The sequence below is a fragment of the Dermochelys coriacea genome, chromosome 3, assembly GCF_009764565.3.
Source record: "Dermochelys coriacea isolate rDerCor1 chromosome 3, rDerCor1.pri.v4, whole genome shotgun sequence".
NCBI lineage: Eukaryota > Metazoa > Chordata > Testudines > Dermochelyidae > Dermochelys > Dermochelys coriacea.
Window position 1 is genome coordinate 523,810 of NC_050070.1, and position 24,797 is coordinate 548,606.

General features: G+C 56.6%; 1 protein-coding gene across 3 annotated transcripts in view; it reads left to right on the forward strand.

The window, feature by feature from the left end:
• Positions 1 to 24,797, forward strand: part of IFT172 (intraflagellar transport 172) — a 154,257-nt gene that overhangs the window by 92,931 nt on the left and 36,529 nt on the right. For 2 of the 3 annotated variants that reach the window (XM_038397429.2, XM_038397430.2), the window contains 19 exons: positions 6,964 to 7,041; positions 8,335 to 8,583; positions 9,148 to 9,226; positions 9,678 to 9,798; positions 10,626 to 10,770; positions 10,847 to 10,936; positions 11,603 to 11,700; positions 13,703 to 13,838; positions 13,922 to 14,038; positions 14,448 to 14,590; positions 15,131 to 15,224; positions 15,429 to 15,493; positions 15,649 to 15,829; positions 16,344 to 16,453; positions 16,693 to 16,822; positions 17,194 to 17,292; positions 18,222 to 18,331; positions 22,634 to 22,697; positions 23,185 to 23,271. In XM_038397429.2, coding sequence (XP_038253357.1) covers positions 6,964 to 7,041; positions 8,335 to 8,583; positions 9,148 to 9,226; positions 9,678 to 9,798; positions 10,626 to 10,770; positions 10,847 to 10,936; positions 11,603 to 11,700; positions 13,703 to 13,838; positions 13,922 to 14,038; positions 14,448 to 14,590; positions 15,131 to 15,224; positions 15,429 to 15,493; positions 15,649 to 15,829; positions 16,344 to 16,453; positions 16,693 to 16,822; positions 17,194 to 17,292; positions 18,222 to 18,331; positions 22,634 to 22,697; positions 23,185 to 23,271 — 2,196 coding nt within the window. The remainder of the gene's footprint in view (positions 1 to 6,963; positions 7,042 to 8,334; positions 8,584 to 9,147; positions 9,227 to 9,677; positions 9,799 to 10,625; positions 10,771 to 10,846; positions 10,937 to 11,602; positions 11,701 to 13,702; positions 13,839 to 13,921; positions 14,039 to 14,447; positions 14,591 to 15,130; positions 15,225 to 15,428; positions 15,494 to 15,648; positions 15,830 to 16,343; positions 16,454 to 16,692; positions 16,823 to 17,193; positions 17,293 to 18,221; positions 18,332 to 22,633; positions 22,698 to 23,184; positions 23,272 to 24,797) is intronic. The other variant, XM_043509919.1, reaches the window with a different exon arrangement.

Sequence of the window (24,797 nt, forward strand, 5' to 3'; positions counted from 1 at the left end):
GCGCTGGACGTGGTAGACTCAGCTGCTAGAACCGTGGTTTCCATTGTTGCCATGCAGAGATCCTCATGGTTACAGTCTTCTGGTCTCCCCTGTGAAGTCCAGAGTACTATTCATGACTTGCCGTTTGAGGGTCCTTCTCTGTTCTCAGACCAAGTGGACAACAAGCTCTATGGGCTTGTACACACCTGCCGGCAGGGCTGGCCTTACCATGAGGCGAACTGATGCGGCTGCCTCAGATGCCACACTGGGGGGGGCACCACTAGGACCCAGAAAATGATGTCTGCTGCTGGTGCATCTGAATTCTCTCTGCTCTGGATGCACAGAGATGGTGGAGTGCTGTGCTGGAGGAAGGAGGGCACAAGAGACGTAACAGGCAGGCAGGAGAAAAGGTGAGAGGGAATAACAGAAAGCAGCAGGAGCTGCAGGGAGAGAGAGGAGCAGGAGCCTCTTATGTATCCCTCTAGCACCCCCAGGAACCTGGGCTGATTAACCCCAGCTTCTTGGGGAGCTTCCTGTTTCCTGCTGCTTCCCTGAACCCACTTGAGGAGAACAGGCAGCCAACTGAAGTAGTAGGAGCCAGTTAGGCCATTAAGCCGCTGATATCTTCCCTCACTCAGGCCCTGCTACCAGCCTGTTTATTTGTCCCCTTCAACTGAGTGCTGGGAGCCACTATAGCTGGCCCCGAACAGCAGTCATGAGTGAAAGAAGAAAACGCCCCTCTGGGGCAGCATTCAGAAAAAGAAAGCAAGGAAAGGAAGCTTTTCTAGCTAAGCAGGAAGGAGATACATAGACACAAATGTTCACGGTGAGCCTTCCGACCCCAGTGAGGATGTGAGTGGTGAGGAGATGCCTGATCTTCCAGGTAATCAGAGTGCAGGTGACCTGGCAGCTACTGCAGCATCCATATCTCCATCTCAAATGGATGTAACCCTGCACATTCCTGAAGAAAAGTGTAGATCAGAGAAGAGTGTGGTGGAGGCGCAAGAAACAGCTGCTGTTGAGTTTAGTTCCTTAAGTCTAGATGATCCAGGACTGTGGACCCACTTGAGCCTGAGGGTCCTTGTACTGCATGGGCCACAGCAAGTGAAAAACTTCATGTTCCCCAAAGACAATGAAAATAGAAGTTTCCATCCAACATATTACTGGTGTGAAATCCCCAATGGTGACAAAGTGGAGAGGCCATGGCTTATGTACTCAAAAACCCAGAATGCTGCATACTGTTTTTGTTGCAAACTCTTCCAGTCTAATGTTCCAGCCACATTGGGTTCTACAGGAACAAAGGACTGGAAAAATCTGGCTAGAAATCTGGCATGAGAAGATTTGCCAACTTTATTGGCAAAATGTTCTGAAAAGGCTCATTGCCATTGTGAGAATGCTTGCTACCCAAAACCTAGCACTGCGTGGCACTTCAGATCAGTTGTATGTGCCAGACAGTGGAAACTTCCTTAAAATTGTGGAGCTGATGGCTGAGTTTGATGCGGTACTCTAGGAGCATCTAAGAAGAGTCACCACCCAAGAAATGTACACACACCATTACCTTGGAAAAACAATTCAAAATGAGATCATACAGTTACTGGCAATAAAAGTCAAACAGAAGATTGTGGTAGATCTGACGTCAGCAAGATACTACTCTGTTATTCTGGACTGCACACCTGACATCAGCCATAAGGATCAAATGACTTTACTGGTACGTTTTGTAACAGCAACAGAACCTAGTGAAAATGTCCCCACAATGGTGACTGTCAGAGAGCATTTCCTAGAATTTATTGACATTGATGATACTACAGGAGCTGGTATGACAAATGTGCTTCTTAAAAAGCTGGAAGATACCGGAATTGCGATAGCTGACACGAGAGGTCAGGGCTACGATAATGGTGCCAACATGAGAGGAATGAACAAAGGAGTGCAGACGCAGATCTGAGAGTTAAACCCTTGAGCTTTTTTTGTCCCATGCAGTTCTCATTCATTGAACTTGGTGGTCAGTGATGCAGCATCAGCTTCTAGTGAGGCTGCTGAATTTTTTAATGTAATTCAAAGCATCTATGTATTTTTCTCTGCCTCAACTCATAAATGGCAAATTTTGAAGCAACATCTGGGAACATCCTCTCTGACACTGAAACCACTGACAGGTTTCAGAGTAGCAGCCATGTTAGTCTGTATTTGCAAAAAGAAAAGGAGTACTTGTGGCACCTTAGAGACTAACAAATCTATTTGAGTATAAGCTTTCGTGAGCTACAGCTCACTTCATCGGCTTCACTGCATCCGATGAAGTGAGTTGTAGCTCACGAAGGCTTATGCTCAAATGAATTTGTTAGTCTCTAAGGTGCCACAAGTACTCCTTTTCTTTTTGTGAAACCACTGAGTGCCACACGATGGGAAAGTTGAGTGGAGGCGATAAAGCCTATCAAATGCCAAATTGGGAAGATAGATGATGCCATAGTTGCCATTATACGGATACTCCAAACAACAATTCAAAGTTGAATTCTTTAACCAGGTGCTAGATTATGCAATACAGTCAGTTGAAGAATGTTTCATGCAGCTCAAGGAACACAGCAGTATATATGGGACATTGTATGATATTCCAAAACTCCTCACTATACCTGAAGAAGACCTGCACCAGCAATGCAGGGCACTAGAGACAGTGTTGACATGATATTGATGCGAGTGATTTAGGTGATGAACTGAAAGCCCTTTCAAGATACATTTCAGCTGGATCAACTCCAAAGGCTGTTCTGGAATAGATGTGCACAAATAAGATGACCACCCTCTTTCCAAATGCTTTTGTTGCTCTGCGCATACTTCTAACACTTCCTGTAACAGTTGCCAGTGGAGAATGCAGCTTCTCCAAGCTGAAGTTAATAAAAACACATCTACGCTCCACAATGACACAGGAGAGGCTGGTCGGCCTTGCAACCATCTCAACAAAGCATGAGCTGGCCCAGACTGTGGACCTTCAGGAAGCAGTTCAAATCTTTGCAACCAAGAAGGCACGGAAAGCACCAGTTTGATTATTCAAACAGATAAAAATGCCAGTGTTTACTATGCAGACAAGAAGAGTTACATTTGCTGTTCCGGCCTTAGAAAGTTAAGTGTTACTTAAAATTTTTGAACAAGGCATTTTAAGTTGTTAGTTCTCCTTTATTGGGGTAGGTGGCAGAACAGTACCATGAGAAGAGTAGAACAGGAAGAAGGCAGAATTGAGACCTTTCAAAGTTTTGGCCCAAGCGAGGGGACATGGGGGCGTCATTTGAGCTGCCTGCCTCAGGTGCCAAAATATTGTCTGCTGGGTCAGAAAGTGCTATTGACCTCAGCAGATCCGCAGTTTTTCCACTCCACCTCCTTGTCAGGACCTGTCAAAAAATAAGTGCAGGGGTTAGATGTGCAGGCCTCTCCATCCTGTTGCTTTGGCTCCAGCTCTGTGCCCTTCAAGACACCTGGGAACTGCCCAGCAGTCATTTTGATGGGCCAGTCGAAAATTCCAAGCCAGTCTCCATCTCTCCAGACCCTATTTCCCCCACATTTGCAAGCCATCTGTTCCACTTCCTCAGTGCTTGCTCCCACCTTACTTCAACCAGCGGGTTTTGAGCATTGTGGAAGTGGGATATATCCTTCAGTTTGTTTCTTCCTCTCCCTCCCCGCCTATATTCCTCTGCAGGGATCACGCCTAGGAGGAGCTCCTTCTCCAGGAGCTGCAATCTCTCCTTCGGTCAGGGGCCAGAGAAGAGGTTCTACACAGGCCAAGAGGGAAGGGGTTTTATTCCTATTACTTCCTAAACCCAAAAGTGAAGGGGGACAGTCTCAGTCCAGTTTTAAACCTGTGCCAACTCAACATATTCTTAAAAAAGAAAAAGTCTCTCATGGTCACCCTAACTTCTGTTATCTCCTCCGTGGATCCAGGGACTGGTGTGCCAACCTTGACTTAAAAGATGCCTACTTCCATGTGGCAATCAACCAAGTTCACAAGAAGTACCTCAGATATGTGGTAAATCAAAATCATCAGCAGTCCCCGGATCCAGGGAGGAGATAAAGCCCAGGGGTTTTACAAAAGTTATGGCAGTAGTAGCTAGCTTCCTGAGAAGATCAGGAATCCAAGTTTACCCCTACCTAGATGATTGGCTTGTGATCCAGACTCCAGGTATTCTTGTGTATTCCTGATCCAGTCAACATTCAGTGCTCTGGGACTGCTAGTCAGTGCAGAGAATGTCTGCTTCCCCACATCCAGAGGATAGAGTGTATAAGGGCTGTACTGGACTTGTCTCAAGCCAGAGTTTTTCTTCCGTACCTGAGGATTCAGACAATCCATAAGAATGGCCAGACTGGGTCAAACCAATGCTCCATCTAACCCAGTGTCCTGTCTTCGGACAGTGGCCCGTGCCAGATGCTTCAGAGGGAATGAACAAAACAGGGCAACTATCGACCATCCCCTGTCGTCCACACTCAGCTTCTGACAGTCAGAGGCTAGGGACACAGAGCATGGAGTTGCGTCCTGAGCATCTTGGCTAATAGCCATTGATGGATCTATCTTCCGTGAACTTATCTAGTTCTTTTCTGAACTGTTATAGTTTTGGCAATTCGATCAATTGTTACAGCTATGAAAGCTCACTTGATCACAACAACGTGAAGTTGAGGCTCCTTGGGGCATATGGCCTCTAGCACTTTCGACTCAGTAGGTCAGACTGCACCTCAGAATTCTACAGGCTATGCTGGTACTGGGGCATGCGGCTCTCCTACTCTTCTGGCTGAGGTAACAGCAACCAGAAATGGCACTTTCATTAATGGATGCAGCAGCGAGCACGTAGCCAAAGGCTCAAATGAGGGACCCATAAATCTTGACAACACAAAGTTCAAATCTCATGGCAGGAACGGGTCTTGGAGTTTCCCTTGGATAGGTGTTAATTGTTCAGTATTTGGGGCTCTTTCTGGATCCTCCATTGATGTGGGTTGGTGTCAGCCAACCATTCCTCCCACCCCAGACAGTTACCTGACACAAGATCTCATGTCTCCGGCTCTGCTCCAGGGCAGCTTTTTACCCCTTCTGCCCCCATGGCAGCAGTCCCTAGACCAGGGAGTCACTGCCATGTGCATCATTCACAAAAATCTTACAGAAAATCCCACCTTGTCACAGCTTTGGAGTGTTCTTGCTTTTCCTCAGCCGGGAGGGGTCGGGCACACAGCAGCAGTATCACTTATGGCAAACATCAGGGCATGTACCTGCTGTTCTTGTGCTTTCTCTGTGAATCACAAGCCATCTGGAATCACTCCGATCTACAGATCCAGCAAGGCTGCTGCCTGAGTTTCCAAAATCAAACTTCTCTCGCAGTCCCCTGTGCTATGGGCCCTGTTGCTGAGCTGAGAGGACTCTGCATCCTTCCTGTTGCAGCTTTCTCAGCTCTGCTCCCTGGTTTTCCACTGTTCCCACTCCCGCACCACTCTGCTGCTCTGGATTCTCTTTCCTTTACCCCTGAGAGAGAGGGGTTTCCCACTGCTACACCCTGTGCTGTGAGGACATAAGCACAGAGCGCCAAGCCTTAAGCAGGTTTCAGAGTAGCAGCCGCGTTAGTCTGTATTTGCAAAAAGAAAAGGAGTACTTGTGGCACCTTAGAGACTAACAAATTTATTTGAGCATAAGCTTTCGTGAGCTACAGCTCACTTCATCGGATGCATTTGGTGGAAAATACAGAGGGGAGATTGATATACACACACAGAGAACATGAAACAATGGGTTTTATCATACACACTGTAAGGAGAGTGATCACTTAAGATAAGCCATCACCAGCAGCAGGGGGGGGGGAAAGGAGGAAAACCTTTCATGGTGACAAGCAAGGTAGGCTATTTCCAGCAGTTAACAAGAATATCTGAGGAACAGTGGGGGGTGGGGTTGGGGGGGAGAAATAACATGGGGAAATAGTTTTACGTTGTGTAATGATTCATCCCTTCCCAGTCTCTATTCAAGCCTAAGTTAATTGTATCCAGTTCGCAAATTAATTCCAATTCAGCAGTCTCTCGTTGGAGTCTGTTTTTGAAGTTTTTTTGTTGAAGAATAGCCACTCTCAGGTCTGTAATCGAGTGACCAGAGAGATTGAAGTGTTCTCCGAGTGGTTTTTGAATGTTATAATTCTTGACGTCTAATTTGTGTCCATTTATTCTTTTACTTAGAGACTGTCCAGTTTGCCCAATGTACATGGCAGAGGGGCATTGCTGGCACATGATGGCATATATCTCATATATATATTATATATAAGCCTTAAGCAGCATCTAGAGAACTCCCTCACCAGGAAGTTCCTTCCTACATTTCTTAAGCTCCACTGCAACACATCCTGGTTCTGTCTGGTGACCCTTGGGACTAGGAACTGTATAACCACTCCACAACTGGCTGTGAGGTTTGCCCTGCAGTGTGGTGGGGTTCATAGTTCCCTAGAGAAAGGACCATTGTGATAATCTAGTCTGACCTCCTGTAGAACACAGGCCAGAGACCTGCCCCACAATATTTCCTAGAGCAGAGCTTTTAGGAAAACATCCAGTCTTGATTTAAAGAATCCACCACAGCCCTTTGTAAATTGTTCCCGTGGTTAATTACTCTCACTGTTAAAAAATTGCACATTATTTCCAGTCTGAATTTGTGTAGCTTTAAATTCCAGCCACTGGATTCTGTTAGCCCTGTGACCAAGTCACCCTTTCACCTTGAGCTCCTCGAGTCTGTCACTGTGAGGCAGGTTTTCTAACCTTTAATCGTTCTCACGGTTCTTCTCAGTGGGAGCAAGGTTTCCCTGAGGTGCGGGGGGCTCATTTATTGGCTATGAGGTTTACCCTGCTGCCCAGCATTCCAGACTCATTGGCTGAAGTTCCCAGCCTGGCCTCTCTTTGGGAGCTAACCCCATGTGGCAGGGTGTTCCCCAGGCTCAGGCTTCCGATCAGCAGAAAAAGAAGCCCGCCCCATAGTAATGCTCTGCTCTCTGTGCCCAGAACGCAGTGGAGGAGGCCATGGAAATGTACCAGGAGCTGCACATGTGGGACGAGTGCATTGTGGTGGCAGAGGCCAAGGTACAGTGCATACTGCGCTTTGCCCTCCCTTGCCCGTGGACTGGGTCCTGCTGGGGTGCTCCATCGCCGCTGGGGGGATAATGCCTGAGTGTGGATTCTATCACGGGGAGCCTGCACCTGCCTGGGAGGCTCCCAGTAGGACTCGGATGAGCCAGTTCAGTGCCAGATGGCTGAGTGGGGAGGTGCCTGGGGGCTCCCAGCCTGGGCAAGGCCTCCGCTGTAGAGAAGGGGGGAGAGGGTGTCATCGCGCCACGTGTGCGCAGAGCTGCAGAAAGGAATGGAGGGACAGGGCAGGGGGTGAATGAGGGGCTTGGCTGTGGCGCCAGGGATGGGGTGAGGAAGGAGGATTCCTGCGGCTGTCCAAGGAAGGCTGGGAGGGTACACGGGTCTGCGGCAGGCCTGGGGGCTGTGGGCTTGGCAGGTGAGGCGGCCTGGGAGGAAAGGCAGCGCATCCTGCTGGGCCGTGCAGCTGGGGGATGGAACTGAGAGGGGCTCATGGCGGGAGGGAGGCATGTGGGGCTGAGCAGAGCGGGAGGGAAGCTCAGAGGGTGCTATGGGGCTGCGCGGAGTGGGAGAGAAGCTCAGGGGGTGCTGTGGGGCAGAGCAGGGGGAAGGGGGGCTCAGGGGGCACTGTTGGGTGGAGCACAGGGGAACTTGGGACACTGGGGCAGAGGGGAGGGGGCTCAAGGGGCACTGCGGGGCGGAGCAGAGGGGGAGGGGGCTCAGTGGGCGCTGTGGGGCAGAGCAGAGGGGGAGGGGGCTCGGTGTTGGGGGGTGGAGCAGAGGGGGAGGGGCTCAGAGGATGCTGTGGAGCAGAGCAGGGGGAAGGGGAGCTCAAGAGGCAGAGGGGAGGGGAGAGGAGCTCAGGGGGAGCTGTGGGGTGGAACAGAGGGGAGCTCAGGGGACACTGGGGCAGAGGGGAGGGGAGGGGGGCTCAGGGGGCACAGTGGGGTGGAGCAGAGGGGAGGGGAGCTCAGGAGTCGCTGTGTGGCGGAGCAGAGGGGGAGGGGCTCAGAGGACGCTGTGGAGCAGAGCAGGGGGAAGGGGAATTCAGGGGGCACTGGGGCTAAGGGGTGGGGAGGGGAGCTCAGGGGGCACTGTGGGGCAGAGGGGAGGGGAAGGGAGCTTGGGGAGCTGTGGGGTGGAGTGGAGGGGAACGTGGGGGCCCATCAAGGTTTCTGGGGGGCTCTGGCCAGCGTCTGTGCCTGGCACTGGGAGAAGCCTGCAGGAGGGGTGGGGCCGGGCTGGGGGAGCTGGCCTGTGCTGACAGACGCTGCCCCCCATCCACACCAGGGGCACCCAGCACTGGAGAAGCTGCGTCAGGGTTATTACCAGTGGCTGCTGGACACGCAGCAGGAGGAGAAGGCTGGGGAGGTGCAGGAGAGCCAAGGGGAGCCCCTGGCCGCCGTGGGCCTGTACCTGAGGGCTGGGCTGCCAGCCCGAGCCGCTCGGCTGGCCATGGCCAGGGACCAGCTCCTGGCCAATGGGGATGTCATCAACCGAATCACCACCGCGCTGATCAAAGGGGAACTGTACGAGCAGGTGAGAGCCTCCCCCCTCCCCCAACCTCCCAGGTCAGAGCCTCGCCTCTTCCCCAACCCCCTCCCCCCGGGTCAGAGCCTCACTCCTTCCCCAACCCCACTCCCCCAGGTCAGAGCCTCGCCCCAACTCCACCCCTGAGGGTTAGAGCCTCATCTCTCCCCAGCATCACTCATACATAGTCTCCACACTCACAGAGTAACAGCTTTACCCCAACACTCCCCTCGTCCCCCACCCCAGGAGAGTTGGAGCCTCACTTGCACAGAGCTCCAGATACCCGTGCCCTTGAGATCGAGGGCTTGGGACAGGAGACTCCAGGACAACCAGCCCTGGGGCTGGCAGGGTGCCTGGCTTGTGGGGTGGGCCTGGGGCTCTGGACTGGGACTGGCCCTGCGGCTGGCAGGGTGCATGGCTTGTGGGGTGGGCCTGGGGGTCTGGACCTGGTGGGATGCATGGCTGAGGCAGTGGTGGGGGCCTAGGAGCTCTGGTACTGGCCCCCAGCCTCGTGTGACATGTGGCAGGTGGGCCAGCAGCTCTGCAGCCTGTCTGACAGCCTGTGTGTGTTAGGCTGGAGACCTGTTTGAGAGGATCAGGAACGCCCAGAAGGCTCTGGAGTGTTACCGCAAGGCCTGCGCCTTCCTGAAAGGTACCGTGGTCTCCATCCCCCTTTCTTGGTGTGAGTACCCCAATGCCTCTTGCTGGGATGCAGGGATGCCCTGTCCTGTTGCTGCACAAGCGGCTGCCCCAGAGCCCAGAGGACCTGGCTGTGTGTCACTGCTGCCTGTCTTCCAACCCTCATTCAACAGCTCTAGTTCTGAGCTGGAGCTCCATGAGCTGAGGACCAGGATTGCCTGGTGAGGCTGCCTGCAAAGCGGGCACTGGACTCGATGCCCCAGGCCATCCCTTCCAGTCCCAAGTTCCTTTCTCCTGTAGTCACTCGTGGCCCCAGGGCAGGTTCCTCTTGGGCTTATCAGCCAGCAGGAGGCCAGGCGCCACTTGAATCAGCCCCATGCCTCCCAGGGCCTGTCTTCAGTACTGCCAGATCAGCGTCCTCTCCCTAGCTGGTGGCCATTGTGACAAGTTCCTCTCCCTTGCAGCGGTGGAGCTCGCTCGCGTGGCTTTCCCTGCGGAGGTGCTGAAGCTGGAGGAGGCCTGGGGAGATCACCTGGTGCAGCAGAAGCAGCTGGATGCTGCCATTAACCATTACATTGAAGCCAGGTAAGGCCAGGCTGGAGCATTGCCTCGGCAGCTGCGCAGTTCAGAAAGCAGTGACTTGGGTGAGTCTCCTTACACGAGTGGGCTTACATGAGCTGAATCTTACTGACGTGACTGGCGTGGAGCACACCAGCCCTCCCCTCCCCGGTTCTTCTGATGCCCTGCAGGCCAGACCCACAGGCCCCTGGGCTCCCTCCCTCCCTCACACCCAGCTCTGCCGTTGCCCAGAGCCCTCTGCTATCCCAGCCCTGGGGTCCCTCCCTCCCTCACATCCAGCTCTGCCGGTGCCCAGACCCCTCTGCTATCCCAGCCCTGGGCTCCCTTCCTCCCTCACACCCAGCTCCGCTGGTGCCCAGAGCCCTCTGCTGTCCCAGCCCTGAGCTCTCTCCCTCCCTCACACCCAGCTCTGCTGGTGCTCACAGCCCTCTGCTATCCCAGCTTGGGACACTGATCGTACCATCTTGTGCCACAGTGTACAGTGGTTTTGTGATGGGGAAACTGGAGTTTAGGCTCAGAGCCTAAACTGCCTTTCCCTCGTGATGTGCGGGAGGTGCCCAGAGCCTGTGCTAGGTCGTTTCTTTAAGGTGCTGGTGAACTTTCTCTCCTCCATGTGCCAAGTCTGGTGACGCCTTCCTCTCCTTGCCAGCCATTCTCCCTGACCCTTCTTTCTCCCCAGTCCCCTGTGCAGACATCCATGCAGGTGACCCTAGCAGCGAGGCTGCTTCGTTGTCTCCTCACACAGTTCCCAGTCTCGCTGCCTGTCCCTAACGTGAGCAGAGCTCAGCCGGATCTGATTTCCCTGGCCTGCTAAGGATCTCTGCCCTCACTAGGTGCGCCATCAAGGCCATTGAGGCAGCCATTGGGGCCCGGCAGTGGAAGAAGGCCATTTACATTCTGGATTCACAAGAGAAAAGGATAGCAGTCAAGTACTACCCCAGGATTGCCCAGCACTACGCAGCCTTGCAGGAGTACCAGGTGAGATGCCAGCTCCCAGCATCTCCCAGCCCCACAACAGCCAGAGATGACTCACTGGCTGTCCTGTTCCCCACAGATCGCAGAGGAGCTGTACATCAAAGGAGATCGGCCCAAGGACGCTATTGAAATGTATACGCAGGCGGGGCTCTGGGAGCAGGCACACAAGGTACGGATAGAGGCTGAGAGTGGCTGAGTCTCTTGGGCCCTGCTGCCACCTTCCAAAGCAGTAACTGTCTCCATACCAGGAGGTCCTAATGCCCTGGGCTCAGCAGCCTGCATGTAGAACTGTGTTCACAAAGGGTCGCTGCAGGCGGGAGCCGTGAGCTCCCAGCCACAGAATGGGACAGGCCACTGCACCCTGTGCCTGCTCTTTGTCTCCCTCCACTTCCAGCTCTGGCCTGAATAACAGCACCTCTCAAAAGGACTGGGCAACCCCCCGGGCTCAGCCCCGCTCTCACTGAGCTGCATGACCAAGCACCCACAGTCTGCAGTGGATGCAACATCTGCTCCCCAGGGAGAAAGGGGTCAGTGTCTGTCTCCAAACCATCCAAAATGGAGACCAGTGAGATTGGCCATGGGCACCAGCATGTGCAGAGTGCTCAGTGGGTGCCTGGAATCAGTGCCTAGGGCTTCTGAGCTGAGCCCGCCACACACCTACCTGGTATTCCTGGGGGGAATGGCTGGTTTTATGCCGTGGCCTGCCTGGCTAGCTCAGCAGGGAGCCAGAGCAGATCTGTGAGGGGATTGTGGGTCTCTCCCCAAATTCTCATTATCCCCTTTACGCTGAGGTTGCTGGGTAGGAGGCTGGAACCTGTTTCGTGTCTCCCTGCAGCTGGCGACCAAGTGCATGAGGCAGGAAGATGTGTCCGTGCTCTACATCACCCAGGCTCAAGAGATGGAGAAGCAGGGCAAATACAAAGAAGCAGAGCGGTGAGTGTCTGCCTGGACACCATGGGTGGGGGGCTAGGCCTCGGTAGCGGCCCAGGGGACTTGGAGCAGGGCTGAATCTCTCCAGAGTCCAGTCCCCAGCCAGGCCTGCCAAGAATTAGGAGTCTTGGGAGTCTTGCTGTGAGGTTGGTTTTATGATGGGAGAACAAAGGCGCTTTCCTGGGACTAGAGGGGAGTTCCAGGCTGAGGGTGAGGAACAGAAACCCCCTGCAGGTCACAAGTCATTGCTGAGCCACATGGCCCTTGAGCCCTTTCACATGCCTCTGTAGCCCAAGGCAACCCTGCCAGGCTGTCCTGTCCTAACTTCTCCCCAGCTGTGTGAGGCTGGTGGCTGGGCCAGTAGCCCCCAATACAAACTTTGGGCTGGGTGTTCGCCTGTGTGCCACCTGTAATCATTCCCTGCCCAGCTCTGAGCCTCACTGCTGCCACTCCCGGTTTCTGGGAGGGCACCAGCATGATGCAGCATGTCTCCCCAGGGCAAGGAGAAGGGACTCTTCCCTGTGCGGGGGCAGAATGTGCTGGCCTTGCCATGGGCCAAGGAGCTGCAGTTACTTTTCCAGATTTCTCTCTTCCATTTTTCTTAACTGCAGCAACCAGTGTGATTTTTCTGGGTTTCCCCCCAAACCAAGTCTCCTTTCCTGCTCTGGGACCAGTCAGGAACGCCCTACCCTCTCTCCCCTGGTTCTATGGAGGGCTCCTTGGAGGAGCAGAGAATGATGAGACCTTTCTCAGCCCTTCTGAAGGGACATTGGGTCTTCTCTCCCAAGTGTTTGGTCTAGCTAAAGCTGTCCCCTCAGCGAGTATGGGGTTTGATCTCTGGCACCTGAACCATCCACACAACCCTTCCGCAAAAAGAGAGGAACTGGGACTGAGATTTCTATTATAAAAAACAAGCAGGGGGAGCCTGACAGGCCTCTGGGTACACAAGAGAGGCCAGAAGTTCACCAATCCAGTGGGGAATTCTGCAGGGCGGCACCAAGCCACTGGCAACCTCCAGCTGAGACGCCAGGAAGGATTCCTAGGGGTGGAGCTGTTGTACAGTTTGTGCATCTGTTTGCAAATGGGCAGAGAGGAGCTGGACCAGATCCAGCAACTGGCTCAGGAGGGTGGTCAGGGCCTTTTCCCTCCAGTGAGTGCCAGCTCCTATCTTATCCCAGCTTGAGTGGACTGGCTGGCTTGGGGATTGGGAATGCAATACAAAGCCTTTCTCCTCTACGGGCACTGGCTCTGGTCAGCCCAGGACAGGACTGCCGAGGGCGTGGTCGGAAATGGGATACTGGGCCATTCTTTTGTACGTCACCAGGTCCAGTCGATCCCAGGGCAGTAGTGACATAAACTCTTCAGTGGCCTAAGCAAGGTGAGCTGGGGTCCACATCACCTAGCTGTCATCAACCACCAGGACTGCTGGCAACCTCAGCAGGGAGGCCAGGGCATGACTGGGCCCCAGAGACCCAGGAGGGTCCCTTCAGGGGACAGCGGCGGCAAACTGGTAGGGACAGGATGAGAAGGTGGTCCTGCCATCCTCTGTGTGGGTAGGTTACATGGAGCCGTCCATCTCCACAGCACTTAGTTCCACACCTTTCATCAACACAACATGCCGTGCACCGTTTCCTGTCTGATGAGTATTCAGCCCATGCCCTGCTCCAGCTGGCCTGGGAGGAGATGGGTTCTTGGGCCCAGCCCAGCAACAGAGTCTGCGCCTGAATCATAGAATCATAGAATATCAGGGTTGGAAGGGACCTCAGGAGGTCATCTAGTCCAACCTGCTCAAAGCAGGACCAATCCCCAGTTTTTGCCCCAGATCCCTAAATGGCCGCCTCAGGGATTGAACTCACAACCCTGGGTTTAGCAGGCCAGTGCTCAAACCACTGAGCTATTCCTCGCCCCCGGGGCCCGGACCAGTGACAGAGTCTACGCCTGCCATGCCCGTATCCCAGGACCCGGCCCAGCGACAGTCTCAGCATTTCCGTGCTTGTGTTCTCAGGCTGTACATCACGGTGGAGGAACCTGATCTGGCCATTACCATGTATAAGAAGTGTAAGATGTATGATGAGATGATTCGCCTGGTAGCAAAGTACCACAAGGACTTGCTGAGTGACACACACCTGCATCTGGGAAAGGTAAAGCTCTTGGGGTTCGGGCCAGGATCTGTCATCCCAGCGGGAGGGCTAGAAACACTCCCTAACACACCGCCTCCTTACAGGAGCTGGAGACTGAGGGCCGCCTGCAGGAGGCTGAGTACCACTACCTGGAAGCCAAGGACTGGAAGGCCACAGTGAACATGTACAGAGTGAATGACATGTGGGAGGAAGCGTACAGGGTAACAGCAGCTCTTTAACAAGAGGACAGGGCATGGCATGGCACCAGCAGGTCCCTGCATGTGTCTAGCTGCAATATTACTGGCAGCACGGCAAGTCCCAGCATGCACTGCTCCCCACTGGTCTGAACATAAGCTGAGTGTGATGATGGATGAGGTGCTTGGGTCAGGATGGAGCATTGCATGCTGGGATCCACATCTGCTGCCCTCTTGGGTGAGCAATGCTGAGGAGGCAGGGAGGTCTCTGCATTCTGTCCCCTGCAGGTCCTTGCCTCCTTCTCACCAAGCCACAGGGAGGCCATAACTTGGGGAAGGGTCTCTATGTTGGGGTGGGAGCCACGGACTCAGCTTGCTCCAGCAAGGAGCCCCTGGGAGACTCAGTTGGTCCTTCAGCTCTGTTTGCTTTGGACAGGTAGCCAAGGCCCACGGGGGGGCGAATTCCTACAAGCATGTGGCCTATCTGTGGGCAAAGAGCCTTGGAGGGGAAGCTGCCGTGAAACTCCTCAATAAGTTTGGGCTCCTGGAAATGGCCATCGACCATGCAGCAGACAATGGGTGAGTGTCCTGAGACCAGGAGCTTGCCTCCTGGCACAGGGAGAGCAAAGCCAGGCCTGGCGAATGCCCTTCACTCACAGCCGCTACAGGCCCCAGGAGGGAGGCTCCTTCTGCATCCCATTGGGACTGAGGAGGAGCTGTTGTGGCCTCTTCCCCCTGCGGGGCTAGGAAGGAGCTTTTCCCGTCTTGGCTTGAGGGAGGTGAGGCCTTGCAGAGCTTCCACCTTCAGGGGCGGGGGCCAGGGCCAACTCACCAGCAGCACCACAAGCTGCCACCTGCTGGGGCCGCCTCCTGTCGTACACCAGCACCTGCCCTGCCCTCTCTCACTGCCTGCACCATCAGTCAGCACAGCCATCTGCTGTGCTGGGTGCTAGCCCCAGCTCTCCCCTCACAAGCCTCCCACCTCGCCCTGGGTTCTGCCTGCCAGCACCAGCCCTTCCCCTCCCATCCGCTGTGCGGGAGGCATGGCCGGGCTCTGCCCCACGTGGGGCACAGCCAGGACCTAGCTTGGCTCACCCCGTCCCTCTCCTCTCATCACAGCATCTTTGACTTTGCATTCGAACTGGCTCGGCTCTCGCTGAAGCAGAAGACACCCGAGATCCACTTCAAGTACGCCATGTTCCTGGAGGACGAGGTACGACCCTGCACTGTGCCCACGCTGCAGAGCGCTTGCCCGGGGGCCTGCACGAGGCAGGTTCTTACACCTCCCCAGGGAAGTGGCGTGGCAGCAGCTCGGAGCCTGGAGCGTGTAAGCCAGCTCGGTGAAGTCCTTGCCCCTCCTGGCCGAGGAGGAGCGGGAGGCCACAGTGCCTAAGCAGATTGCTCTCCTCTGTCCTAGGGCAAGTTCGAAGAAGCTGAGGCCGAGTTCATTAAAGCTGGGAAGCCCAAGGAAGCAGTGCTAATGTGAGTGCCCCCTGCTAACTGCATCCAGGTTCCAGGCCAGGGGGCCTTGCTCCCCTGCCGGACCCCAGCCTGGCAGCTCTTCTTTCCAGTCGATCTCGTGCTCCCTCCCCTCCCATCTGTTGAACCCAGGCTGGTATGTCTCATTGGCTCCCCAGGTTTGTCCACAGCCAGAACTGGGACGCTGCCCAGCGCGTGGCTGAGGCCCACGACCCAGACAGCGTGGCTGATGTGCTCGTGGGGCAGGCTCGCTTCGCCTTGGAACAGAAGGAATTTCAGAAAGCAGAGGCCTTCCTCCTGCGGGCCCAGCGGCCGGAGCTGGCCGTGAAATATTACAAGGTGGGTGCGGCCAGTGGTTACATCGCTTAACCCCACAGAGCTCAGTGTCTGGGTGGGGAACCCACCCCTATTCCTTCCTGAGAGCTCAGTGTCTGGGCAGGGAACCCCCTGCATCATCCTCCTGAGCACTCAGTGTCTGGCTGGGGACCCTCCCATGTCCCCCCACCCCGTTCCCATACAAGAGCTCAGTATGTGGACGAGGAACCACCTCTCCTGTCCCGTCCCCCCGAGAGCTCAGGGTCTGGGCCTAGAACCCACAACCCCTGCCCTGTGAGTAGCTGTGGGGGACTGGGAGGTTGGATTGGGAGAGGCTGTGGGTGCCCCCTCCCCAGGTGTAGCTGTGAGGGAGTGGGGGGGTCAGGAAGGGCTATGGTGTCCCCTCCATGGTAGTAGCAGTGAGGGGGTGAGGGGCTGGACTGGTGGAGTTGGGGGCTGGATCAGCCCTGGGGTGCCTGGGAGCCCAGCAGGCTGAGCAAAGACCCTCCCCACTCCGGCCCTGGTGTGTTTGGTGCAGGAGGCCAGCATGTGGAGCGACGCCCTGCGGACCTGTAAGGAGTACGTCCCCAGCCAGCTGGAGGCGCTGCAGGAGGAGTACGACAGGGAGGTTGCCAAGAAAGGTACCAGGTAGGCCAAGGCTGTTCGGCTGGGGGCACTGGGCTGAGCCGAGGCTCCAGAGCCCATCGCTGCTGCCTCCCTGAGCACCGGGCGGGGGCAGGAGACAGGCCCAGCTGAACCTCTCTCCATTCCTGCACCTGCCTCTCCCTGTGTGTGCAGGGCTCATGCCCAGGCCTGGCCCCGCCAGGATCCCTGCACCATCTCCCCGTGCCCAGCACGGGGTTCACGTCCTGTGTTGGTCCTGGCAGAGGCGTGGAGGGCATGCTGGAGCAGGCCCGGCAGTGGGAGCAGGCTGGGGAATACGCCAGGGCCGTGGACTGCTACCTGAAGGTACAGGATCCCAGTAACAGCCTGCTGGTGGAGAAGTGCTGGCTGAAGGTAAGTCCTGAGCCCCTGGCCCTCCACTGATACCCCAGGGGCCTCACCATACACTGGCTCCCTCACCCAAAGAGACACCATGCCCAACCCCCAAGTGTCTCTGGGGTCTTCAGGCTGACTGAGACCCGAGAGATGATCTGGGCACCAGTGACCCATTGAGGGCTGTGCTCTGAACAACCCCATCGCCTGAGGCCAGGGCCAGGGTTGGACTCTCCGTGACAGGGCCCCTCCCCGCAATCTCGGGGCCGAGGTCCGGCTCTCCCCAAAGGGGGCTTCCCTCCAATCTCGGGGCCTGGGGCCAGCTCTCCCCAAAGGGTCCCTTTCTCTGACAGCTCCTATCCCTTGCACCGCTGATGCCTTTTGTCCTGCAGGCAGCTGAGCTAGCCATTAAATTCTTGGGCCAGCCCCGGAGTGTGGAGGTGACTCGTTTGGTGGGACCCCAGCTGGTGGCCATGAAGAAGTACAGCACGGTAAGGGCTGCTGCTTTCAGCACAGTGCTGAAGAGAGGTGTTAATGTCAGGGGAATGAAAGGTGAAGGGATAACTTGGTTACAGTCTGTGAGTACCTACATGGGGAACAAACATTTAATAACGTGCTCTTCAGTCTAGCAGAGACAGGGCTAACATGAGCCCATGGTTGGAAGCTGAAGCTAGAAGAATTCAGACTGCCAATAAGGTGTGAATGTTTAGTAGTGAGAGTCATTAATTACTGGAACAACTAGTTCCTCGGCTGTGCAGTCGCTGTGTGCTGACCTGGGGGCGGGGGCGAGAAGGGAAGTGGGCGGGCATTGTGTCCCAGAGAAGGAGGCAGGTGCCGTGTCCTGAGGCTAGGGGAGTGAAATATTGGGTGATCCAATCACCATAGTGTGCTTGGACTTTCAGAAAGCCTTTGACAAAGTCCCACACCAGAGGCTCTTGAGCTAAGTAAGGAATCATGGCATAAGAGGGAAAGTCCTCTCATGGATCAGTAACAAGTTACAAGAAAGGAAACAAAGAGTAGGAATTAGTGGCTAGTCTTCACAATGGAGACAGGTAAATAGCAGGCCTCTCTGGTGATCAGTGCTGTTCAACATGCTCATAATGATCTGGAAAAAGGGGATGAACAGTGAGGTGGCCAAATTTGCAAATGATACAAAATTCACTCCCCCTGAAGCCTCTGGCATTGGCCTGTAAAGGCACACAGGACCTGGGCTAAATGCAGCATTGCTCTGACCCAGTGTGGCCATTCTGATCTTCTCATTTTGTGGAGCATGTTTCAGTAGTGCCCAGAGGCTGCAGTCGGGGCTCTGGCCCCATGGTATGATGGTAGGTATGGGTTCTGTAGAAGTGGGCCCAGATGGCCTCTGGCCTTGGAGCCCCAGGTGACAGTGCCCAAGTGTGACCCTGCTGTGGTCCTGCAGGCAGCTGAGCTCTACCTCAACCTGGACCTCATCCGAGAAGCTATCGATGCCTTCATTGAGGGTGAGGAATGGAACAAGGCAAAACGTGTGGCCAAGGAGCTCGAACCCAGGTAACCCTTGGGTCTGGTCCTACCCTCTGCCCCCTGCAGGTTCCCCTCCACCCTGTCCTCCCCACTGCTCCTTGCAGGTTCTCCTCCGTCCTGTCCTCCTCACTGCCCTCTGCAGGTTCTCCTCCATCCTGTCCCCCCGTCACTGCCCCCTGCAGGTTCCCCTCCACCCTGTCCTCCCCACTGCTCCTTGCAGGTTCTCCTCCGTCCTGTCCTCCTCACTGCCCTCTGCAGGTTCTCCTCCATCCTGTCCCCCCGTCACTGCCCCCTGCAGGTTCTCCTCCATCCTGTCCTCCCCACTGCCCCCTGCAGGTTCTCCTCCATCCTGTCCCCCCGTCTGTCCCCTGCAGGTTCTCCACCGTCCTGTCCTCCTCACTGCCCCCTGCAGGTTCTCCTCGGTCTTGTCCCCCCATCACTGCCCCCTGCAGGTTCTCTTCTGTCTTGTCCCCCATCACTGCCCCCTGCAGGTTCTCCTCCGTCTTGTCCCCCCGTCACTGCCCCCTGCAGGTTCTCCTCCGTCCTGTCCTCCTCACTGCCCCTTGCAGGTTCTCCTCCGTCCTGTCCTCTCGTCACTGCCCCCTGCAGGTTCTCCTCCATCCTGTCCTCCCCACTGCCCCTTGCAGGTTCTCCTCCGTCCTGTCCCCCCGTCTGACCCCTGCAGGTTCTCCTTCGTCCTGTCCCCCCGTCACTGCCCCCTGCAGGTTCTCCTCGGTCTTGTCCCCCCGTCACTGCCCCCTGCAGGTTCTCCTCCATCCTGTCCTCCTCACTACCCCCTGCAGGTTCTCCTCCGTCCTGTCCCCCCGTCACTGCCCCCTGCAGGTTCCCGTCCATCCTGTCCTCCCCACTGCCCCTTGCAGGTTCTCCTCCATCCTGTCCTCCCCACTGCCCCCTGCAGGTTCTCCTCCATTTTGTCCCCCCGTCACTGCCCCCTGCAGGTTCTCTTCTGTCCTGTCCCCCATCACTGCCCCCTGCAGGTTCTCCTCCATTTTGTCCCCCCGTCACTGCCCCCTGCAGGTTCTCTTCTGTCCTGTCCCCCATCACTGCCTCCTGCAGGTTCTCCTCCGTCTTGTCCCCCCGTCTGCCCCCTGCAGGTTCTCCTCCATCCTGTCCTCCTCACTGCCCCCTGCAGGTTCTCCTCCATCTTGTCCCCCTGTCACTGCCCCCTGCAGGTTCTCTTCTGTCCTGTCCCCCATCACTGCCCCCTGCAGGTTCTCCTCCGTCCTGTCCCCCTGTCTGCCCCCTGCAGGTTCCCCTCCATCCTGTACCCCCGTCATTGCCCCCTGCAGGTTCTCTTCTGTCCTGTCCCCCATCACTGCCCCCTGCAGGTTCTCCTCCGTCCTGTCCCCCTGTCTGCCCCCTGCAGGTTCCCCTCCATCCTGTCCCCCCATCACTGCCCCCTGCAGGTTCCCCTCCGTCCTGTCCTCCTCACTGCCCCCTGCAGGTTCTCCTCCGTCCTGTCCTGCCCACTGCCCCCTGCAGGTTCTCCTCCGTCCTGTCCCCCCCGTCACTGCCCCCTGCAGGTTCTCCTCCGTCCTGTCCTCCCGTCACTGCCCCCTGCAGGTTCTCCTCCATCCTGTCCTCCCCACTGCCCCCTGCAGGTTCTCCTCCGTCCTGTCCCCCCGTCTGACCCCTGCAGGTTCTCCTTCGTCCTGTCCCCCCGTCACTGCCCCCTGCAGGTTCTCCTCGGTCTTGTCCCCCCGTCACTGCCCCCTGCAGGTTCTCCTCCATCCTGTCCTCCTCACTACCCCCTGCAGGTTCTCCTCCGTCCTGTCCCCCCGTCACTGCCCCCTGCAGGTTCCCGTCCATCCTGTCCTCCCCACTGCCCCTTGCAGGTTCTCCTCCATCCTGTCCTCCCCACTGCCCCCTGCAGGTTCTCCTCCATTTTGTCCCCCCGTCACTGCCCCCTGCAGGTTCTCTTCTGTCCTGTCCCCCATCACTGCCTCCTGCAGGTTCTCCTCCGTCTTGTCCCCCCGTCACTGCCCCCTGCAGGTTCTCCTCCGTCCTGTCTTCCTCACTGTCCCTTGCAGGTTCCCCTGCATCCTGTCCCCCATCACTGCTCCCTGCAGGTTCCCCTCCATCCTGTCCTCCCCACTGCCCCCTGCAGGTTCTCCTCCATCCTGTTCCCCCGTCACTGCCCCCTGCAGGTTCTCCTCCATCCTGTCCTCCTCACTGCCCCTGCAGGTTCTCCTCCGTCCTGTCACCCCGTCTGCCCCCTGCAGGTTCTCCTCCATCCTGTCCTCCTCACTGCCCCCTGCAGGTTCTCCTTCATCCTGTCCCCCCGTCACTGCCCCCTGCAGGTTCTCCTCCATCTTGTCCCCCCGTCACTGCCCCCTGCAGGTTCTCTTCTGTCCTGTCCCCCATCACTGCCCCCTGCAGGTTCCCCTCCATCCTGTCCTCCCCACTGCCCCTGCAGGTTCTCCTCCATCCTGTCCTCCTCACTGCCCCCTGCAGGTTCTCCTCCGTCTTGTCCCCCCTTCACTGCCCCCTGCAGGTTCTCCTCTGTCCTGTCTTCCTCACTGTCCCTTGCAGGTTCCCCTCCATCCTGTCCCCCATCACTGCTCCCTGCAGGTTCCCCTCCATCCTGTCCTCCCCACTGCCCCCTGCAGGTTCTCCTCGGTCTTGTCCCCCCATCACTGCCCCCTGCAGGTTCTCCTCCATCCTGTCCTCCTCACTGCCCCCTGCAGGTTCTCCTCTGTCCTGTCACCCCGTCTGCCCCCTGCAGGTTCTCCTCCGTCCTGTCCTCCTCACTGCCCCCTGCAGGTTCTCCTCCGTCCTGTCCCCCCGTCTGTCCCCTGCAGGTTCTCCTCCATCCTGTCCTCCTCACTGCCCCCTGCAGTTTCTCCTCCATCTTGTCCCCCCGTCACTGCCCCTTGCAGGTTCTCTTCTGTCCTGTCCCCCATCACTGCCCCCTGCAGGTTCTCCTCCATCCTGTCCCCCCGTCTGCCCCCTGCAGGTTCCCCTCCATCCTGTCCCCCCATCACTGCCCCCTGCAGGTTCTCCTCTGTCCTGTCCCCCCGTCACTGCCCCCTGCAGGTTCCCCTCCGTCCTGTCCTCCTCACTGCCCCCTGCAGGTTCTCCTCCGTCCTGTCCCCCCGTCACTGCCCCCTGCTGGTTCTCCTCCGTCCTGTCCTGCCCACTGCCCCCTGCAGGTTCTCCTCCGTCCTGTCCCCCCGTCACTGCCCCCTGCAGGTTCTCCTCCGTCCTGTCCTCACTGCCCCCTGCAGGTTCTCCTCCGTCCTGTCCCCCTGTCTGCCCCCTGCAGGTTCCCCTCCATCCTGTCCCCTCGTCACTGCCCCCTGCAAGTTCCCCTCCGTCCTGTCCTCCTCACTGCCCCTTGCAGGTTCTCCTCCGTCCTGTCCCCCATCACTGCCCCCTGCAGGTTCTCCTCCGTCCTGTCTTCCTCACTGCCCCCTGCAGGTTCCCCTTCCTCCTTTCCTCCCCACTGCCCCCTGCAGGTTCTCCTCCGTCCTGTCCCCCCGTCTGACCCCTGCAGGTTCTCCTCGGTCTTGTCCCCCCGTCACTGCCCCCTGCAGGTTCCCGTCCATCCTGTCCTCCTCACTGCCCCTTGCAGGTTCTCCTCCATCCTGTCCTCCCCACTGCCCCCTTGCAGGTTCTCCTCCATCCTGTCTCCCCATCACTGCCCCCTGCAGGTTCCCCTCCACCCTGTCCTCCCCACTGCCCCCTGCAGGTTCTCCTCCATCCTGTCCTCCCCACTGTCCCTTGCAGGTTCTCCTCCGTCCTGTCCTCCCCACTGCCCCTTGCAGGTTCCCCTCCATCCTATACCCCTGTCACTGCCCCGTGCAGGTTCTCCTCCATCCTGTCCTCCCCAGTGCCCCCTGAAGGTTCCCCTCTTTCCCACCCTTCCCCACTCCCCTGTTGTCCCCCAGTCACCCTCAGTCCCATTTCCCACTCCTGCCCTTAAGGCACTTACAGTCCTTCCCCCCCCCCCCTTCCCTTTTGCCTGTCTCCATCCCCTTCCACCTGGAGTGCTCTTGATCCTGTCTCCCTGCGCGCAGTTTTCTACTGCCTTCCTCCCAGGCGCCTCCATCCCTCGCAGCCTTCTGCCACGGGTTGGGGGTGTATTTCTGCCCTCACCCCAGGTGCCACAAGGGCCTGCTCCTCCTCCAGGGTCCTGCTTCTCTCAGGAGCTTGGCAGACACAACCCAGCTGGGTCACTCCCTGTCCCTGTCACTGCAGCTGCAGTGGGACCCCCGCCGGGCCCCTGTGCTCCACTCTGGGCACCTCCCCATGGTGACCATAGGGCACCCTTGGTTTGGCTGCCAACAAATCTCCTCTACCTGGCAGGTCCGAGGAATATGTGGACCAGCGCTATAAGGAGTATTTAAAGACTCAGGGCAAAGTTGATTCGGTAAGAATGTTTTTGTCTGGGGCTGAACAGGGGGCCAGGGTCGTTCTGTGCCCAAGGGGCCCTCCCACAGGGCTGGCAAGAGGCTGGGGTCGTTCTGTGCCCAAGGTATCCTCCCATGGAGCTGGGTGAGGGGGCAGGGCCATTCTGTGCTGGGGGTGGTGCATAGTTTGGGGGTCTGGGTGCTAACATGCAGAGCAGTGTGATACATGTTTGGCTGGGTGCCCATGCTGGGGGGCAGTGGAGGGCTAGGTGCCCATGCTGGGGAACAGCGTGATGCATCGGGGCTCGGTGCCCATACTGGGGAGCAGTGGAGAGCTAGATGCCTGTGCTGGGGAACGGTGTGATGCATCGGGGCTGGGTGCCCGTGCTGGGGGAGGGGGCTGGGCGCCCGTGTTGGGGAGCAGTGGGGGGCTGGGCACCCACACCAGGGGGTACCTTCCCTGCTCAATGCATTCTCAGGGTGTTGTGGCTCTCTCCTGTTCCACAGCTAGTGGGGGTGGATGTCATGGCTGCCCTGGACATGTATGCGGAGCGGGAGCAGTGGGAGAAGTGCCTGGAGACCGCGGCCAAGCAGGTACCACTCCAACCCTGGCCACTGTTCTCGCAGCTCTGTCCCCACCACGGCTGTGCAGGCTAGGCCGAGTGCCAGAGCCCAGGTTCTGCGGGGCAAACAGGGGGAGAACAAGAGTAAGGGAGAGGAGTGGGGCAGATGGGACAGTTCTGAATTTCCCCCCTTTTGATGTCGTTGAATGTTCCTGCATTCTCATGCTGAGGGGTAGGGAGACGAGATGCTCCCAGTCTCCCTTCTCTGGACCGCGCAGTATCTTAGGGCTTGTCTACACGGAACAATCTGGGCCCCTGCTACTGTGCACTCAGGGCTCTGTCGTGTGCTTTGATCTGCAGTTCTAGAGCCAAGTGCACTGTGGATAGGCTACATGGCACTTGGAGCTGGGAGTGCTGGCACATCATGGCGGCTCTGGTGGAGCTAGCCTGCTGACAACAGGAGTGGAGAGTGGCAAGCATCAGCACAGGCGAGCTGTCCTGAGTGTGTTCCCCGGGCTCCAGGCAGGTTTGTAACTCAAGGCAGCTAAGCCCTCCCACTGCTGGCTGCTGCCCATGCTACTGGACCTGCATGGCTGTTTAGTGCCATCTGTGAGGGCTAGTGCAGGTAGCTCCCAGCTCCACGTGCAGACCGAGCCATAAGGATTGTTGGCAGGGTCCACGCAGCCAGTTAGGGCGTGGCAGGCTAGGGCGCTGTAGATTTACACACACACCTCCGTGCTGTGCCCCAGCTCTCCATAGACACTTGTATCGTCTCCTCTCTAAGGTAACAATCCCAACCCATGGTTTTACAAAAGGTAGATCGTACCAAACCAACCTGATCTCCTTCCTTGAGAAAGTAACAGATTTTTTAGACAAAGGAAACGCAGTGGATCTAATTTACCTAGATTTCAGTAAGGTGTTTGATACCGTGCCACATGGGGAATTATTAGTTAAATTGGAAAAGATGGGGATCAATATGAAAATTGAAAGGTGGATAAGGAATTGGTTAAAAGGGAGACTACAGTGGGTCATACTGAAAGGTGAACTGTCAGGCTGGAGGGAGGTTACCAGTGGAGTTCCTCCGGGATCGGTTTTGGGACCAATCGTATTTAATCTTTTTATTACTGACCTCAGCACAAAAAGCATAAGAGTGCTAATAAAGTTTGCGGATGATACAAAGCTGGGAGGTATTGCCAATTTAGAGAAAGACCGGGATATCATACAGGAGGATCTGGATGACCTTGTAAACTGGAGTAATAGTAATAGGATGAAATTGAATAGTGAGAAGTGTAAGGTTATGCATTTAGGGATTAATAACAAAAATTTTAGTTATAAGCTGGGGACGCATCAATTAGAAGTAACAGAGGAGGAGAAGGATCTTGGAGTATTGGTTGACCACAGGATGTCTATGAGCTGCCAATGTGATATGACCGTGAAAAAAGCTAATGAGGTCTTGGGATGCATCAGGCGAGGTATTTCCAGTAGAGATAAGGAGGTTTTAGTACAGTTATACTAGGCACTGGTGAGACCTCATCTGAAACAGTGTGTGCAGTTCTG